General features: G+C 46.2%; 1 protein-coding gene across 1 annotated transcript in view; it reads left to right on the forward strand.

The window, feature by feature from the left end:
• Nucleotides 1-203: 203 nt before the first annotated feature.
• axin2 (axin 2 (conductin, axil)) overlaps nt 204-20,190 on the forward strand; it is a 33,649-nt gene continuing 13,662 nt past the window's right edge. Inside the window, exons 1-4 of the mRNA XM_078225814.1 lie at nt 204-377; nt 1,714-2,623; nt 8,451-8,591; nt 17,260-17,356. Of these exons, the coding sequence (XP_078081940.1) occupies nt 1,806-2,623; nt 8,451-8,591; nt 17,260-17,356 (1,056 nt within the window). The 5' untranslated portion in view covers nt 204-377; nt 1,714-1,805. The remainder of the gene's footprint in view (nt 378-1,713; nt 2,624-8,450; nt 8,592-17,259; nt 17,357-20,190) is intronic.

Here is a 20,190-nt window from a genome sequence, read left to right on the forward strand (position 1 = left end):
GTGCCCTTGGCTTTCCTTTGCTGGCAGCTTGGTGTTGCTATCTCTCTTGCTGGACTTGCCCGCTCGGCTCAGCCCTTTGATGGCCACACTTTAACCGCAGCTTAGTGTGTGTTGTGTTGTGTGCTGGAATAGCCGGGAGGACATTTGCTGCGTGGAATGACTTGAGTGAAACGTAACTTGGTGCTGAGAGGGAGCAGCGAAAAGAGAGAGGGCGAACAATCTTGAGAGGGGACGGCGGAGAAAGAGACTTCACACACGGGGAGAGAGCCAGATGAACACTGCCAACCGCGAATCACTTCCAGCACGGTGACTGGGTAATAATATCTGTCTTTTGAGGAAAGAATTCGGCAGTTTGGGAGGTAAAAGATGGATGAATGGTAAGTTCTGAGCCTGTGTCTGCTGCTGATGGCCACTCTCCGTCCTTTTGATGTACTCTGACATTCCTTTGAACTGGGAAAGCGGTTTGAACGGCCGCTTTGTGAGCGACTGGAGAGAGAGAGACAGGGAGAGTGGGACTGCTTTCCTCGCTCTGTAAAGGGGGGGGGGGGAATATTTGGCAAGGTGGCTCTGTGAGCCCGCTTTGCTTTTTTTTTCGCTTCTGCTCCGCCACCACCACCTCCCTTTGAACTCACGCTGGATGCCCCCCGGGGGGGGGGGGGGGGCAATAAACAAGCGTTCACTCCCAGAGCCTGATCACCCAGCAAGGGGGGGGGGGGGGAGAAGAGAGAGTGTGTGGGGGAGAGTCAGCGAGAGGGGGAAGAGAGTGTGGTGCTTGCGAATCGATGCAGAAGGTGGGGAAAGCTATTTCTGTTGTAACTCTCGGTTTGTGCAGTCTCTGCTGAGGTTTAGCAGCTTTCTGAACAGAGAGATGAGATGCTTGTCTCTCCCTTTTGAAGAACTTAATCTGATGGTAACCCAGGAGGGGCTCCATGGTAATGTTTCACTTAGGGCAGTTAGCTCGGGTCGCTTTCCACGATTAATTTGAATTATTTATATTTTTGAGACATTTAATATCAACTGCACTGACTCAATGCAATCTCATCGCTAGTTCTGTGGCAGGGAAAGTTTTTGTTTTTTGTTTTATAAAGTAAAAGTTTATTTGGCTGCCAGACTGAAGTTTTAACCCATGAGTCTTCTCTCTCCCCCCCCCCCTTTTTTTAATTTTTATTATTGCATTATCTAAACGTCCAACAATCTTTTTGTAGTTATGTGCAAAGGAACTTCTTTCTCCTGGAAAAGCCAAGGTGTTTTTAATTTGTGTGGAAAAATGAGAAGCAGCTGTTAGGGGAGAGGGGGAGCTCTGGGTTTATTGTGGATGATAGAGGGAGGGAGGGAGGGGGGGGTGTAAGTTACAGTAAATGCTGTACAGTTGGTTTTATCTGTATAAATCCTAACTCCACCAACTGATCAGAATCACATCTCCACACAACAACAAAAAAACTTTGGGCTAGAGTTGTACTGAAAGCCACAACTTTCCTTTTGTGTGTGTGTGTTTTTTATATATCTCTTCCACATTTCAATAACCTTCAAGACGGGTTTTTGATACTTTTGTTTAGCTTGAAGAGATATCTCGGCTAGAAACACACACACAAAAGATGTGATTGAAAAGCCTTGCTTGCTGTGTGTGTGTGTGGTTTTTTTTCTCTCTCTGCTTCTAGTCCTGTTTGAAGTTGAACGACTCTGGGTTTCATTAGATCGATATTTCTATTGCAGACAGAAGGCGGCCGTGTGATCCCCTGCTGACTGGAGAGGCGCTTTGCAAAGCCGATTGAAAGAGAAAGCGAGAAGCCGGCCCAGCCACAGCCATGAGCACCGCTCTGATGGTCTCTTGTCTTCCGTACGCCGGCAGCTTCCGAGCAGATGCCCCTCGGCCGCCGGTGCCAGGGGAGGAAGGGGACAGATGCCAGCCCCCCAGCTCCCAGACCACCCGGAAACAAAGCCCCCAGCCCAAAGCTGTCACTTGTAGCCCCCGGAGGGAGGACGACGATCTGGGCGAGCCCGAGGGCAGTGCCTCTCCGGACTCGCCGCTGACCAGGTGGACCAAGTCTCTGCACTCGCTGCTGGGCGACCAGGATGGAGCCCATCTCTTCCGCACCTTCCTGGAGCGGGAGAAAGGCGTGGACACCCTGGATTTCTGGTTCGCCTGCAATGGCTTCAGGCAGATGGACCTCCGAGACCCCAAGACGCTGAGAGTGGCCAAAGCCATTCACAAGCGCTACGTGGAGAACAGCGCCGTGTCCAGGCAGCTGAAAGCAGCCACCAAATCCTACATCAAAGACAGCATCAAGAAGCAGCAGATTGACTCGGCAATGTTTGACCAGGCCCAGACCGAGATCCAAACCCTGATGGAAGAAAATTCCTACCAGATGTTTCTAACATCAGATATCTATCTCCAGTATGTCAGGACCGGGGGAGAGAATTCTCTTTTTGCCAGCAACAGCGAGCTGGGGAGTATACAAGTGGTTTGTGGTTACTTACCGACGCTGAATGAAGAGGAGGAATGGATGTGCCCAGACCTCGGAGGCAAGAGCTTCCCTCCCGGAGTTGGATTGACTAGCAGAGCACTTCGAGCCACCGCTTCAGTGAGGTCTTCCACCGATGGCAGCAGTGGCAAATGTTACGGGTAAGCCCCAGAACCTCTTTCTCTTGGTGTTTCCCAGTGTATTGTACTAACCTAATGCCTCATTGGGTCCATAAAGCAGCAATGCATTGATTCGATCTGATTAATGAGGTAGGTCCTGGCTATCAGGAACATCCACATTTCTAGTGTGACTATGGACCTGCTGGTACAAGGGTAAAAAAGGGTTAATTCCAAACAGGCAGCACTCTGATTTCAGTTAACTTTTTAAATTTTCCTCACAGATGACTCATCTGACTCCCATTAAGTCTTCTCTGTAGACATCAAGGATACTTCCCCTGCTTTTAAAGTGGTGGCGAATAGCAGATGACAGGTTGCATGTTTCCTGTCCTCTCAAAGAATTCATTTGTGAGGCTGGTCTTGTGCAAGTTATTGGGACCAAAGTTTGTCTTAAATTACTGAGGTTGAATGACAAGATTGTAAACTTGCAGCTTGTTGCAATGTTCCTCAATTATAGTAAAGATCCATCTCAGTAAAAATATAGATCAGACACTCTCAGTATTTCCTTGGAACAGTTTTAACAGCAGACGGCAAGGCTTTCTGTATTTTTTATAATTATGCCCTTGGCTCACAGTGGGCTGGATCTGGTTACTCGTATGTTCTCATTTTGGGAAGCATCCGTTTGTATGAATGTGAGCACGTGTGAGAGAGATGGAGAGACACATTGTGACGGGGTAACTGTCACAGCTTAGACACTGCTGAGGTGCACTGATACCACACACAATGCAGAGAGAGAGAGAGAGGGGGAGATCCAAGAAAGGTTACTTCTGTGGTATTACATTGAGCTACGAGATAAGAAAGGTCTGGGAAGCATCAAGCAGTTTCCTTGAAGTCATGTAGCAAGTGGTATCTGACAGCTGAAAACACTTTGAATATTGGCCATCTTGTGGAATGTCTTTGCAGAACATCCAGTGGAGGCCACCACCTTTCATTTAAAGTCTGCTCATAGGCAAACTGATGCAAAACAGAGAAGCGATCAACCCATCTGGGTACAATTACCACAATGTGGTCATGTTAAAAAAAACATAATCGCAGGAAAACAATTTTAATCAGTTTTCTTAAGATGAGCTGTATTTAAGAGAACTTATTGATTTTATGCTTAAAAAGTAAAGGAGAATTTAAATTTGTGTAACTTTGAATTGGTGCAGTAATTATGTTCTTCATTGGGTTTACAGTCAGATGTTGGTAGTACTGCAAAGGCAGTGTGGAGGGAGTTCTCGTATATTTGAAGAGGGGAGGTTTAATTGCAATGCAAATGGATGCAATGTTAAGTAAAGTGGAAGTTTTAGACAACCGCTCAGACACAGCTTTCACTTCCAGATGTGTCAAACCCCTGGAATGGGAAGTTTTCTTGTCTCCAAAGAGAGGGGGGGTCCTTTACCTAATCAGTTTGAGCTATTTTATTTTAACTACAAAACATGTGGCTATTACTCATTACAAAGTGATAAAGACCAAAAGACTATGGCCTTCTTCATTCAGAAGACTCCAGGGGTGGACAAAGGAACATCAGCAACACTCCTTGACTTGAAGTGATTGATCTGAGACAGTTAAATCTTTCATAAAAGTCTTTCTCTTTTATGTTGTAATTTAGTGTCCATCAGAAGCATGTGGAACTAATTTAGCCCCAAGATTTAAATTCTTTCTTGTCCCTCTTCAGCAGTCTTGCAGTTTCTTTCCCCCCTCCCCTCTTTTTCTCTTCGTTTTCTTTATCTTCTAATTGAAATCACTGACAGAAACTTAGCATGCTTTTAAAGAATGTGATCCCAGCTGTGCTAAATACCTGCTCTTTGAAAGAAGGCCTGCAGCAAAGGTCAGTCTGTACTGGGGCCTAAGACTTTAGTCATGCTGTTAACTCCCAACAGTACACTGCAGTAGGCCTCTCACAGAGAAGGGGCCCTTCTATCCCTCTTTCTTTGCTCATATCTTCGTAGTGTTCATGTTCTCTTCTCTCTCTCTCACTCTCTTTCCCCCCCCCCCCCCCCCCCCCCCCCCCGGCCAAAATCACTGGTGAAATAGTGGAATGCATCACAGTAGGAGAGAGAAGCCTGTTGTTTGTGAGAGAATTGAGTGGAGCTATTTCAGAGGTCGAAAGTGGGTAAGTCGGTCCAAGTGTAACAAAGGGTTCGGAGCCACTAGAATGAGTGGAAGTGCTGCTAACTATTAGGGCAGCTGTGTTGCTCACTTAAATCAAGCCTGCATGGTCTAATCACAAGAGCACTATGGGGGATGGGAACATGAAAGGCTTTTTAAAAAAAATAGCTAGAACATGCTGGCACATTCCTAAGCCCTAAGTCTTGTGTAAGTGACTCCAGTTATTAAAATCAGCAGACCCCAGGAAAAAAAAATGTTGGGCTGTCCTTTGAAACCACAGAATCACAACCATATCATATTCAGAGTTCACTGGTGAGTGAGAGAAACTAAGAGGGACAATCATTGAAAAGACTTGGAGAGTTTATTTTGATGTTTTGCATCAATTACATGGAATAAAGTTGGTTGGGTATTCGGAGGTATCTATCTTCGAGAATGTATTTTAATACATTATTAAGGTTTTATTTTGAGGGGCAGGTCCTTACTGCACTTGTACTGTCCACAGCACAGGGTGGGAAGCTGGGAGAGTGTTAGGCGGTGCTTCACTGGAGCGTAGTCAGAAAAATTTGACACCAAGTTGCTTGAGATATTAGGACAAGTAACCAAAAAGCCTGTTCAAAGTGACAGTGTGCCCAGGTTAAGGAGGTGGAGAGGCTTGGGGAGGGAATTCCAGAGATGGGGCTCAGGCAGATGATGGCACAGCCAATAATAGCAGAGCGAAGGAAGTGAGGGATACGCAAGAAGTTAACATTGGGAGGAATGGAGAGATTTCAAGATGGTTAAAGGAGGGTCTAGATTTGGAGAGGAAATAGACCATGGAGTGATTTGAACATTTTAGAAGTGAATAACTTGTAAACGCTGACTCAACTGCAAGGTACCAGGTGCCGCCATTTGTCCTTATACTTTTATTGTGTGTGGGGTCATGCCATTTCTGTTGTTTGGTCAGTGGCATGGATATTGGGGAGATATCTTATTTGTATGGTTAATCTGTGATAGCAAATTAAATCAGAATTCTGACAGCCCTACATGTTTTATCCAGTAATAACCCACAGTTGATTAATGGAGGATAATGGTAATCTATAATATATTAATGCTTTCACGTACAACAAGTAGCCCCTGTTAAGTGTCATTCTTAGTTCCTGTCACACTATCCCTCTCACTTTGATACTACCTCCATTGCAAAACAGCAAATCCTGTGGCTTATCACAAGCAACACTACCAGAAATCAGCAAGTCATAGATTGTGGGTTCATGTTCTCCGCCAAAGACTCAAAGGTGTGTCCATTGATAGCAATTGGATTTTTATGCCCTTAAGGACTGGCCAGTTTGAACACGGGACCACTTGCCTGCTGCCTCCGGTCATTAGAAAGCAGGCTATCCTCCAATGAGCCAAGTCACAGGAGCATTGGTTGTAGAATAAACAGCTGTGTATTACACCACCCCTATCATAAGTACCCTTTCTGAGGGGTGATGTGGAAGGTGTTGATCAACAGATGGCCTATTTGTACCATTCCATGCCAGTGGTGGTGTAGTGGTAATGTCACCAGACTAGTAATCCAGAGGCCATGGCTCTGGACTACATGAGTTCAAATCCCACTACAGCAGCTAGTGGAATTTAAATGCAATTAATAATTGAAAGCTTATCTCAATAATAATATCCACAAAACCATCATTGTCATAAAAACCTATCATTGGTTCAGTAATGTGAAAACACACAGCTCTATATTGGTCTCCATAGCAAGCTGTACATGAATGATCTACACAAAGTACATACCTGCAAATGTGCAATTACACTGTTGATGCAATAGGGTCTGGCTTTGCACTGTAACTTATTGTGGATAGTGGCATGTGTATGTCCTTGTTCAGTCTCAGGATGTGGGGCATTGCTGGCAAGGCCAATTTTGTGACCCACCTGGTTGCCCTTGAGGACATTAAGAGCTAACTCCAGAGACTTGAAAACAAAAGTCTAGGCTGGCCCTCCAGTGCAGTACTGAGGTACTGTCTTTTGGTTGAGATGTTAAATTGAGGCACTCCCTGCCCCCTCAAGTGGACATGAATGATCAAATGCAACATTTTGTACAATACCAGGGATGTGTTTCCTGATCTCCTGGCCAATATTTATCCTTTAACCAGCATTACAAACAAAAGATCTGATTGTTATCGCATTCCTGTTTGTGGGGCCTTGCTTTACATTAATGCCTGCACTTCACAAAAGTACTTCATTGGCTGTAAAGTTATTTTATTGGGGGGAGTGGGATTTTGAACACTCTGGATTGTTAGTCAGGTACCATCTTAATCAGTGCCTTTCTGTGCTATCTTGTATGTATATTTTACAAAACAACCATTTATGAGACCCTGAATCAGGTGTTTAATGTCACCCCAGCCTTTCCCAGTACACACTCCCAGAATTCTTGCATTCACTGCACGGACTTCCCATGGACTATTTGCAGTTTCACAGAGAAATTGCAATGTAGGTTCCAATTGTTGGGCTGGGGGAAGACACAGGGACTTGGCTGTTGCTCGGTGCTCCTAGTGTAGATTCTCCCAAAGACCATTAGTGCCAAGTGCTCAGAGCAGGAGATGACACCACTGTTATGCTGATGGGGAAAATTCAGGCTGGAACAGTCGGTTCCAATTGTTTGGATGTAGGGGAAAACCAGTTAATTTGCTTATTGTTCCCAGTTTTGGTGAATTGTTTAGACATTTCGCCTGTTTTCTGTAGTATTTCTTTGTAACAGTGCCTCATCTTCTTGATCCCCAACACCCACAGATGCCACAACTTTTCAGAGGTTTGAGAGAGCACAGACTAGGGAAAGGGCACGGGTGGGCAAGGGGAAGTGTTATGGACAGTGTGCAGCCTCCTTTGGTCTCCTCTGATCTCAAGTGCTGAGATGAGGCGGCACGGTAGCACAGTGGTTAGCACTGCTGCTTCACAGCTCCAGGGTCCCGGGTTCGATTCCCGGCTCGGGTCACTGTCTGTGTGGAGTTTGCACATTCTCCTCGTGTCTGCGTGGGTTTCCTCCGGGTGCTCCGGTTTCCTCCCACAGTCCAAAGATGTGCGGGTTAGGTTGATTGGCCAGGTTAAAAATTGCCCCTTAGAGTCCTGGGATGTGTAGGTTAGAGGGATTAGCGGGTAAATATGTGGGGGTAGGGCCTGGGTGGGATTGTGGTTGGTGCAGACTCGATGGGCCGAATGGCCTCCTTCTGCACTGTAGGATTTCTATGATGAGAGATGGTGTACTCCATTGGGCTGCAGATTTGTTAGTCTGTTACCAACCCCTGTACCATTAGGTGTTTTGACATTGTCTCTGCATTTTCCTAAGTTGCTGGCTCTTGCCGCTTCCATGGTTGCAGAAGGCCCTTTCAGAGCTTCCCTGTCCTTTTTGTCTGGATTCAGGCAACAAGTGTTGCTTGTGGAGACCATCCCAGTTGAGCCTTGTCTCCCTACGCATGCACTTTCAGCCAGTCACTGGATTCAGATCAGAAACACAGACCATTCCCTCCCCTCCTTAGGTTCGCAGCGCTCAGACCAATGGCAGTGTATGTACCAGCATCGCACAGTTAAATCATAGACCTAGGATCAAACCTTGGACTTTCTAGACTTGTGGCACCCTAATAAATCAGGAAAAATGCTCTTTCAAGTCTGTGAATGGATTGACACTTCACTGAAGGATGTTAAGACCAGTTGTACATTATTAATTGTGTCAAATTCTGTCCTTTTTCAGATCCTATGGGAGAAATGGCCCTGTTAACCCGTACCATGTCCAAACTGGCTCTGTCTTTGCTCCAGCAAGTAGTGCAAATGACAGTGAAATCTCCAGTGACGTCATGACAGATGACTCGATGTCAATGACAGACAGTAGTGTGTAAGTATCTGGTGTGCTTTAACACTCGGTCCTTCTTTGCTAATTTGCTTTCAAGGATGGGTGGCTTTGAGTCTGGCTGCATTGGGGTTGATCCTTTATCCCCACTCTGTCCAAGTGCAACTTTGACAGTGCACTGTAGAAAATGAATGGATCTGGACCCTCCCAACCTCTGCTCATCTGCTGCTGAAACCCTTATCCATGCTTTGTTAGATTTGGACCCAAGTATTCACAAGGTCTCTTGGTCAACCTCCTTGTCTTCTACCTTTTGCAAACTTAAATTCATCCAAACCTCTGCAGCCCACGGCCTACCTTGTGCTAAACCCTGTTCACCCATCACACCTCTAGCCACTCTCAATCCATCAATGCCCCAATTGTAAATGTTTTATCCTTGTGTTCCATTCCCTCCATGGTCTTCCTCTTCTGTATCTTTGTAAACTCCCACATACATTCTACAATCATCCAAGATTTCTGCTTTGTTCCAATTCTGGCCATTTGTCCATCCTCGATTCCCTTTGGTCCACTATGGATGGCCGTGAGATCAGCCATCTAAACTCTGGAATTCCCTCCCTAAGCCTCTCAGCCTCCTTTTTAAAACCCAACTCTTTTTGAACAAGTTTTTGGTCACCAGTTTTAATGTCTCATTTGTCTCTGTCCAATTTTGTCTGATAATGCCCCTGTGAAGTGCAATGGGATATTTTGCTATGTTTATAATAGTTGCTGTTGTTGTAAATACCACCCAGAGTCTACTAATGTCTAGCATGCTGGTACTTTGATGGTGATTGATCATGGTCAGGTTAGATGTCCTGGTGCCACCCAAAATGGCAAAGTTACCCCCATTTGAAAAAGTATTACCACTTGAGATGGGCTGTGTAGAACTAACTGAAACTCCAGTACCTCTCCTCATAGCTGTCCCCAGGGACAGTCTTTGGTCAAGAATGTGCCATGTGATCTTGATGAAGGGCACATTGGTACATCAGCTTAATGACCACCCATGTGTGCATGTTTATATTCTCTGCTTGGAGCTTTGGTTCAATGTAAATGCCACTGAGTTTTGATCGTTAGATGCGAGCAACACTGGCCAGACCTTGGATAAAAGCAAATTACTGTGGATGCTGGAATCTGAAACCAAAAGAGAAAATGCTGGAAAATCTCAGCAGGTCTGGCAGCATCTGTAAGGAGAGAAAAGAGCTGACGTTTCGAGTCCAGGTGACCCTTTGTCAAAGCTCAAAGGCTCATCTGGACTCGAAACGTCAGCTCTTTTCTCTCCTTACAGATGCTGCCAGACCTGCTGAGATTTTCCAGCATTTTCTCTTGTCACTGTTCGGACCTTGTTGAAACAAGGTCAATGCCTTCAGGATAGGAAGAGTTGGGAGGTACGTGAAGAAAGTCTGGTCGGCTGATGTTAGGCCAATTGAATGGTTGTGTTGGTGGTGGGCCTTTTGACTTGCTCGGTGTCCTCCGACTTGGCTGAACATCAGCTGACCAGACTTTCTTCATGCACCTCCCCACTCTTCCTGTCCTGAAGGCATTGACCTTGTTCCAACGCTCAGGGCAAGCCTCCTTGTGTGCAAGTGAAAACATGGCTGGAAACGCTAATGATGCAATGTGAAGTCTGAGCTGCAGGTCACCTTGACTTGTAAGTGGCAATGACTGTGATCCAGCTGGAGCAACATGAGTTGTGGTTCGACCTCTTGTGCAATCCATCCACCATTCTTGAAATGGCGGATGAAAGTAAAGTGAGCTGCACAGGTTGGCATGATTGGGTTTGACACAAGTTCAATATTTCATCATTGTTGGTACTTTTACAGGGTATGATTTGTCTTTCCCAGTTTTCTCCTGAAGGCAGAGTTACAGTTCTACCTTGCATAGAAACACAGGACATATTTACACGGGTATCTGGTTAGATTGACTCCAGGTGCACTCCATCCTGGCAGTCTCTTCCTTTGGTTCTGCTGGGCACTGGAGCCAGAGAGCATCACACCGCCTCGATATTGCCTCTTGTTACCCAGAGAGATGTTGAGATCAGAGACAATAGAGCCTCTGTCAGGCACTGGCTGCACTGTTGCATCTTTATCTGGATCTAATCTGATGTGAGATTTGGTGCATAAACTGGGAGTCAAGTTATCAAAGGTCACTGGGTCTCTAAAGGGTCGGGTAAGAGCTTTCAACACAATGGTACTGATAGCAAAATGGCTGGTTGGAACTAAGACCTTCCATATAGAATCATAAAGAAGGCCATTCAATCCATCTGGTCTGTGCTAGCAGTATTAAATTGAATTAAAGCTACTTCCTGCTTTTTTTCCACATAGCCTTGCAAATGTTTATCCAATTCCCTTTTGAGAGTTACAATTGAATATCTTTCTACTACCCTTGCGAACAGTGCTTTCCAGATACAAATCGCTGGCTCTTTTGCCAATTATCTTAAAGCAGGATACAACAACATCCTTGCATAGACCTCCAATCAGTATCAGCCTGCTGGGGGAGGGCAGTGGGTGAGGAGGAAGGGGTGTTTTGGGATGGAATACACCCCAATGGGTGAAGGTGGCAAGGAGAGGAAGGGTTAGTGATCGGGTAAGTGGCATAAATCAAGAGCAATGTGTGGGCCTATATTTTTGCACTGATGGCTGGCATGGTGCCCAGTAAGGTTCCGTAACTTGTCTACGCTTGGTATCTGGGTTAACCAAGCTGGACTGTGGGGCTGAATCAGCAGCAAGTGCTGACAGCAGAATGGAATGGAAGGTTGTTGTAAAATCTAAACTTGTGACTTAATTTAAGTGGTGAAGGAGTGAGGTTGTTGCTGGGATTGCCAAGGCGACTATCTGGGAGTGAAAATATACAGCAGCACAATATAACTCTGAGACAGTTCTTGTTTGATGTGGGTGATAGGATTCGCTTGTATCCTATTGGTTAAGAATAGCAAGCCGCTCACTTCTTAAGCAGCATCTGTCGTCAAGCAACTCGCTGCTGACATTCCTCAGCAACGGAATGGATGTAAGATCCTCCCCAGTCGGAACGGACTCTGGAATGTAGGAGTTTAGTATGGCACTCACTAATTTAGAGAAGAATTTCTTCAATGCTCAAAATGCCCATGTCTATGTTTTCTTGAAATAATGTGAAATATTTAGCAGGCTGCAACAAAGGCAAAACAGATCTTTTTCTTAAAAAAATACACTGGGATTAAAGTAAAAGTCATACATACACATATATACATATATTGACATACACATGTACATACATACATACACCTGCATCCGTGCACGTACAGACCCATTTACCCATCACACCATTGAGGTGACCCCTAACAAAAGGCACTCTGAAATGGATGGACCTCCAGTTTAGTGTCAACAGGACGTTTCTGAGCGTTAGTCATTTCTGGGTCTGAGGATGGGTGAGCTGGGATTGGAAAATGGCCGGGATTAGAAACCTTTGCAGTAAAACCAATGGTGAATCTGTACAGCTGAGAAATAAAAGTGTATTGTGGATGAAAGGCTTAGCTGAATCGCTTTCAGTCTATTGTTAGTCTAAGGGAGTTTAAGAGAAGGGTTGGGTGGGGGGGGGGGGGGGGGAGGAGGAGGAGGTGGAGGAATAAGAGGGCTGTAGGCTGCTTTGGAACTCACTTGCTGGAGTGAAAGAGAGATGGCTGTAAAGCAGCGTTTGAAAGGAGCCTAGCTGGTTGCTGATCTCACAATAGTGAGGAGTTGAGAGGAGCTCGGTTGATTAAACTGATGGGGATTTATTCCTAAATGAGGAGGGGAAGGGGAGCAGTGACGTTCTTTCGGTGACACTTGGCTGTTCTTCACTGATGTTTCATTTTTTTCAGTGGGGAACCGTTGATTGCGAAATCGGATTTCACCTTGGTCTTTTTTTTTGAAAGCACTTCATTCCAACAGCATTTAATATTAATTCAGAAAAGCTTTCAGCCCCTCGACCTGCACGTAATCTTTACCACGCACGGGTGTAGGAACTGCAATGCAGTGCGAGAGTGTGCTTTCCCTCAAATGTTGGTCATTCTGCCTCTCCCAGCCTCCGCCCCTGTCATACTGCCCCCTCCACCTGTAAAAAGGCAGCTCTGCTTAACTCTTTGTTTACTGGACAAGACGTTATGAACGACTGACGTCCACATGGTGAACAGGAGATTTGATTCAAGCTGTTATTCCTTCTCTCTCCACTGCAAGACCAGAACATTTATAATGGAGGCTGATGCTACAGGGCAGCACTGAGGTAATGCTGCTCTGTCCTGGAGTGATTTGTTAAAAAACGAGGCCTTGCATTACTGAAGTGGTGAATCTAGCAGGCTGTTAAAACGATCCCAGATTGTATGAACTTTTATACAACATTAATGTTGCTTTTTTTTCTCGGATCTTGCTGGGCACAAGTTGACCGCCTCATTTGAACTCCCATCACTGTTGTTGTGTAGACGAGGTAATTAATTGTATTCGGAGTGCTTTGAATTGTTCCTGGGAGACGTGATAAGGCGACATTGAAATGAGTGATTTTCCTTGTTTTTAAATCAGTTCTTGTTGTAGAGTGGCCTTAATGTAATCGAGTGACCCGAAGCATCTCAACCAGAGCATTATAAAGCAAATTATGACAATGAACCACGTCGTAAGATATAAGTTTAAATTACCAAAAAGCTTGGTCAAAGAAGTTGGTTTTAAGGAGCCTCCTGAAGGAGGTAAACAAAGTGAATAGGTGTAGAGAGGGAATTCCAGAGCCTGGGACCTAGGCATCTGGAGAGATGTCCAGTGGTAGCGTAAATACGTTTGGGGAGACTCAAAAGGCCAGAATTCGAAGGGTACAGGTACCACTGCTGCCTCGCAGCGCCAGGGACCCGGGTTCAATTCCCGGTTTGGGTCACTATCTGTGCAGAGTCTGCACGTTCTCCCCGTCTCTGCGTGGGATTCCCCCGGGTGCTGCCACAGTCCGAAAGACGTGCTGGTTAGGTGCATTGGCCATGCTAAATTCTCCCTCCGTGTACCCGAACAGGTACCAGCGTGTGGCAACTAGGGGATTTTCACATTAACTTCATTGCAGTGTTAATGTAAGCCTAATTGTCACACAAATAAATAAATAAAATTTAACTTTAAACTTCAAGCTTGGAGAGTGGTGGGTAGGGATCCTGCGGTCTCTTTCTAAATGGGAGCTTGGCTGCAGTGATCTGCAAAGATATTTTGTCATTGAACTAATTAAATCTGGAGTTTACCCCCCGCCCCCCTCGCCATTCCCTGCAGAAACACAGATTTGCAAACTTCACACGATTACACTCATGACGCCTGCTGTGTTACAATCTGTTTGGAGTGGGCGAGAGCTGGAAACACACACACACAAAATACAAATGCAGTTCACATTTTTTTTTTAAGAAGCCTATTGTTTTAACAGCACAGGACAAACAGCAAGAAATAAGTAATTTACACAAACAGGCCATCACTGTCTGACTTTGTTTCTGTGTTGGGGGGTGTGGGGATTAACAGAAGGCAAAACAAGGCCTAATTAACAAGTAGAGGCACTTTAAACACAGAGATAAACGCGAAGCAGAGACAATCTCTCAGATCAAAGTTTACTTTCCTGCTTTAAATAAGGTGTGATGTAGATTTCCCCCTTTCTCGATAATCAGGGAAAGGCGAGAGCTGATTTTTCTTCTCGCTGGCTTATATCTTATTTATGGATTTCGTTTTGACGCAGGGGGCAGGCTGACTGTGTGAACTTCAAACATTACCTTATCTTACAAACCAAGCTTTTGATGTTGGCAAGATCAGAGGCTTGCTTCAGAACTGCTGCCAACTAAAGACTGCAGGCACATATGCGCATGAGTTTGAGCTTTTCAAAGCTGCAGAGGAGCTGCATCACGCTTGGGTCATGCACATCTGGGCCTTAAACGTTTAGATAATTGGGCCTCTTTTAAATGGCAGTTGATTGGTTCTTGCAACGTTAAGTCAATAAGCTGCCAGAAACTGATCAGGGTTCCGTTTAAAGACTTATTTCAAATATTGCTCCAGGAAGGTTTGATAGTTGCCTCAGGAGCATTGTTAAGGGCTGGAAGATATAGTGGGCCTCAAAAGCCTGAGATCGTCCAGATTCACTAGGCAGTGCTTGCTAAACATAGAAAACAGACGCAGGAGGAGGCCATTCAGCCCTTCAAGCCTACTCCGCCATTCATTATGATCTTGGCCAATCATCAAATTCAATATCCTGATCTCTGTTTATTTTGTTATATGAAAATAAAATCTGTAACCAATGAGTAGTGTTTTAATATAATTTCAATTATTTGTGTGCACGTCACCATCAGTACCCCTCTGGGTATGGAATACCACACTTTGTACAGGTGGTAATATTCTCCCTCTGGACTGTTTGAATGGTCAATGTCTTCTTCATCAGACACTCTTTCCACAAACATTCATTCTAACAGTGAATGTGTGGGTGAACCCAGTCTGTCAAAAATATTCTGATTGTGAGCCATTGTGTAGCATGAGCAGATCAAGGTCATCAATTGTGCACACTTCACATGCCCACTTTGTTGAATCCCACTTTGGACTCAAAGATACTGAGATGGTAGTTTCAGTTGGCAGGTAGCATTCTTGGCATAAGTGCCATTCCCTAGCTGCCCACACCATTTCTCTCCATGGCAACTGTCTGAGGCCGAGTCAGACTGTTCGCCACATCAATGTCATGTTGGACCCTGAGATGGGCCTCCAACTACAGATACATGCCATCACTAAGACTTGCCCATTTCCACCTCCATAGTATTGCCCAACTCCATCCTTGTCTCAGCTCATCTTCTGCTGAAGCCTCCATCCATGCCTTTGTCATCTCTCTATGCTCCATTATTTCACATGCCCTCGCCCAGTCTCCCATTCTATGCACCATAAACTTGAGGTCATTCAGAATTCTGCTGTTCATGTCCTAACTGACACCCAAGTTCTGCTCACCCATCTTCCGTGCCACTAACACGGATTGGTTCCTGGACTAGCAATGTCTTGAATTTAAATCCTTGTTTGCAAATCCCTCCATAGTGTTGCCCCGTCCCCCATCTCTGTAACCTTCTCTAACCTCACAACCGGACTTGATCCTGCACTTCTTAGGAGCAATTTTAATCGTTCCACCATTGGCGTCCATGTCTTCGGCTGCCAAGGACTTTAGAATTCCCCTCCTTCCAAAGTTTCTCTGCGCCTCTTTCATGCTAGAGGACTTACCTTTGACCAAACTTTTGATTATTTGACCTAGGATGACCTTGTACGACTCTGTGTCAGATTTTGTCTCTTAATCCTCCTGGTATTATTATTTCAAAGCTGCTAATTAAATTCAACTTTTTTTTGACAGGTAAGACCTGTGAAGAAAAGCACGGCCAATTAAGTACTATTAATATGCACTGTTGTAATGTGGGAAATGCAGCAGCTAATTATACAATCTCTATGGTGCAGCAAGAGGCCATTGGGCCACTTGAGTCTACCAACTCTCTGACAATGCATTCTACGCATGTCCTATTCCCTTAACCCCTGCTACTCCCCCTAACCTACACATCTTTGGACACTAAGGGGCAATTTAGCACGGCCAATCCACCTAACCTGCTCATCTTTAGACTGTAGGAGGAAACCGGAGCACCCGGAGGAAATCCACGCGGATAGAGAGAGAGCGTGCAAAATGCCAGAATTGAACCCGGGTCCCTGGCACTGAGGCAGCAGTGCTAACCACTGTGCTACCGTGCCACCCTAATGTTGCACATAGCAAGCTCCCGCAAATATCAATGAGATGACTGACTTGATGATCTGCTTTTATGATGCTTCTTTAGCAATAAATAATGGTCAAGATACCAGTGAGAATTCCCTGGTGTTCCTCAAAAGAGTGTCCCAGGATCTTTATTGTCAACTTGAGAGAGCAGACAGGGTCTCAAATTGATATATTGTCCAAAAGGCAGCACCTTCAATTCTCCAGCACTCCCTCAGTACTGCATTGAGAGTGTCATTCTGGATTATTGTGCTTGAGTCCCTGGAGTGAACCTTGCACCTCTAACCCGCTGACCCACACTGCTCTCGCATCACCTCAAGTGGCAATCCAGCTCAGTATTACTGTAACACAAACCTCTTGGCTGTGGTCTGTGAGTAGGGGTTGATGCAACTGATAGCAACTGGTTCAAACAGAAGGGCTTATAGCTCAAGAACTAAAACCTTCATCCAAGGATCTGCCTGCCCAGCCAGTCAGCAACTGTAGAGCATGGAAGGGGAAGGCTAGCATCAGGGAGTGAGTGAACATCTCCCGTTAAAGCACCCCAGCCATCTTTAGAGTTGTAACGTTAGAGTAAAACATGTTGCTCTTTTGGGCGGGGGTTGGTGCGGGTGGAGATGGTATAGCAGCTGCCCCCTTCCCTGTCTTAAAGTGACTGAGGAACCGGTTTGACAGCAGCACCTGGTTCTTCGGGTGGAGCAGATTAGCAAAGTGAAAAAGGGCAGGACAGTGCACGATGGAACTGGGGTTCAGTGCACGATGGAACTGGTGGAGTGCGCTTGGCTGTGTGGGGGTGGGGTGGGGTGGGCGCGGAAGAGAGAGAGTGGTTTATACAGGATGGATGGAAGTGAGCTTCCCGAAGTGCTTGTTGCCTTATTCACCTTGGATAACATGTAAAACTTCAATATAAATGCTGTTAGACCCCTCTCACCTTCTCTTTGATTTGCAGAGATGGGATCCCTCCATACCGGCAGAAGAAGCAGCAACAGCGGGAAATGCAACGCAGCGTCAGGGCTAATGGCCAAGTTTCACTACCTCACTTTCCTGTAAGTGTCCAGTGCCCCTCTGGGTCCCGTTTTCTCAATATATCTCTTAAAACCTTCCTTTTCCACTGAGTTTAAACACCTGTTCTATTGTCTCCTTATAACATCACCTTTGCTTTGCATTCTTATGCGGTGTCAGAGACATTTCGCAATGTTAAAGGCACTATATAAACAGAAGTTGTTGTATGCGATACAATATTTGGGCTGTGTGTGTGTTAGTATCATTTTTTAATTAATCCATTGTACATGGGCGTCGCTGGCTGGGCCCAGCATTTATTGCCCATCCCTAGTTGCCCCTTGAGAAGGTGGTGGTGAGCTGCTTTCTTGAATCGCTGCAGTCCATGTGCTGTGGGTTGACCCACAATGCCGTTAGGGAGGGAATTCCAGGATTTTGACCCAAGGACTGTGAAGGAACGGTGATATATTTCCAAGTCAGGATGGTGAGTGGCTTGGAGGGAACTTGCAGGTGGTGGTGTTCCCATGTATCTGCTGCCCTTGTCCTTCTAGATGGGAGTGGTCGTGGGTTTGGAAGGTGCTGTCTAAGGATCTTTGGTGAATTGCTGCATTGCATCCTGTAGATAGTACACACTGCTGCTACTGAGCATCTTCATGACTGATTCCACCAGACCAGATTGCTGCAATATAGAAATGTGACAAGATCACGGGCAGATTCATTGCTCAGATCTGGTACAAATTGGATAAACTTGGTTTCAGATCTGCTTGGGGCAGCCCTCTGATCTGCTCTGGGAGATGCCCTCGGATCTACATCTTGTGTGTTTGGAATACTCACTCTTGAGAATGCAGAAGGAACCAAACCTACAGAATTTTCCCTGATCTATTTGCCAACAGTTGGTGTGTATTGAGTCAGTGCCCCCTGGTACTGAACCCCAGAGAGATATTCCCCTATAGTCTGGGGAAATTCTGGTTCTACTTGGATGTTTTTTTTTAAGTCTCCCTCCCCAGCAAGATGTAACACATTTATTGCATCACAGATACTTTGGACAATTCACAAGAATATTGTGTGACTTTGTTCACTATATTCACTTGGACTGGGTGTTCCTCTCTGGGTGTTTAGCAGATTGCCATTGCGTATTGTCAGGCCTTGGGTAGTATCCTTGCTGCACCCCACAGTACCTCCTCCATAGTCCCCTGACATGCAGCCCCCCTGAGTGCCCCCCCCCCCCCCCCCCCCCCACGTACTGCCTCCATCGTGTCCTGCCACAGTGACCCCCCTGCATACCGCCTCCATAGTGCCCTGCCGCGCAGTGACCTCTCCCCCCCCCCCCCCCCCCCCCCCGTGTACTGTCTCCATAGCGCCCTGCCACAGTGCCCCCTGCGTACCGTCTCCATAGCGCCCTGCCACGCAGTGCCCCCTGCGTACCGTCTCCATAGCGCCCTGCCACGCAGTGCCCCCTGCGTACCGTCTCCATAGCGCCCTGCCACAGTGCCCCCTGCGTACCGTCTCCATAGCGCCCTGCCACAGTGCCCCCTGCGTACCGTCTCCATAGCGCCCTGCCACAGTGCCCCCTGCGTACCGCCTCCATAGCGCCCTGCCACACAGTGCCCCCTGCGTACCGCCTCCATAGCGCCCTGCCACGCAGTGCCCCCTGCGTACCGTCTCCATAGCGCCCTGCCACGCAGTGCCCCCTGCGTACCGCCTCCATAGCGCCCTGCCACGCAGCCCCCAGAGCGCCCAACACCACCCCCGAAACGTTCATACCACCCAAAACAAGCAAAAGGCGATCACTGGCGTAAGAATCGTTTTCAAAGGTTTCGCAAACTGTTGTCTCCAAAATGTGTTTTTTTTAAAAAAAACAAAAATTGGAAACAACGTATGTTCTATTGCCCGAGCTTGGAAATGAGATTATTTTGTCCTGGGGCTCCCCAATCGACATTCTCTGCCAGGCTGTGCTTTGATCAGGAGCTGAATAGAAGACAGCTAGTGTGTAAAGTGACAACTTCCAACAGAGCTACTCCTTTCTCTGCCCCTCGCATCATTGCTGCTGCTGTGCGGTTGCCTTAGAGAAGGCTTTTTTGCTTCATTGGGTGGGTACGGTGCCCAGCTTAAAAAGATGAGAGCCTGGAGTAGGTGCTGGGAGAGAGCGCGAGAGACCGACAGGAAGAAGGGATAGTCTTTTTCTCTCTCTTTCTCTCCCTCCCTTGTTTGCTGGGGCTGCTGCAGACCATGCCTTGCCTTGCCTGCAATTTTCTGCTCCCGATTTACAATCGCCTCCCTCCTCCCTTGATAGCTGCAGCTTTAGGCAGCCGGGCCCAGCAGTGTAGCACAAGTAGCCTGGAGCTGATTCTCTTCACGCTTTACAAAGAAGACAGAAGTGGAGTGAGAGTGTGAAAAAGAACACAGGAGCTGTTGAGCCAACAGATCCTCAAAGCTACCCCAGCGTGCAGTCAGGAAATAAATTACCACATTTTCTCTGATCTGCACCCGTTTGACTCCATCTTCCCTCCATCTTTTTTTTAATTTTCATTTTCTGTTTATAACCCACTTCAGTTAAAGATTCTTCCCTCCCACCTTCATGTTTTTTGATGTTAGACAACACTCTTTGAAGAAGCTCGAGACTCTGTGAAGCTACTGATGAGCTGGTTGTACTACAGAGGGAATGAGCAGGACAACCAACTGCTCTTGCCCTAGGCCAGTGCTGCTGGGAAGGATGTCGCTCCATGAGGCCACTGTAAGAAGCTCATAAAATCCCCAGCTCATCGCAATGAGCAGAGAAACTGGCTCTACCCAAACACACAAACGCATTAAAAGAAAAAGAACAAAAGCATCGCTTCTGTTTTCTTTCTCTCTCTTTTCTTCTTTCCTGATCTTTTGCTCT

Source organism: Mustelus asterias, chromosome 12 (genome assembly GCF_964213995.1).
Source record: "Mustelus asterias chromosome 12, sMusAst1.hap1.1, whole genome shotgun sequence".
NCBI classification, from domain to species: domain Eukaryota; kingdom Metazoa; phylum Chordata; class Chondrichthyes; order Carcharhiniformes; family Triakidae; genus Mustelus; species Mustelus asterias.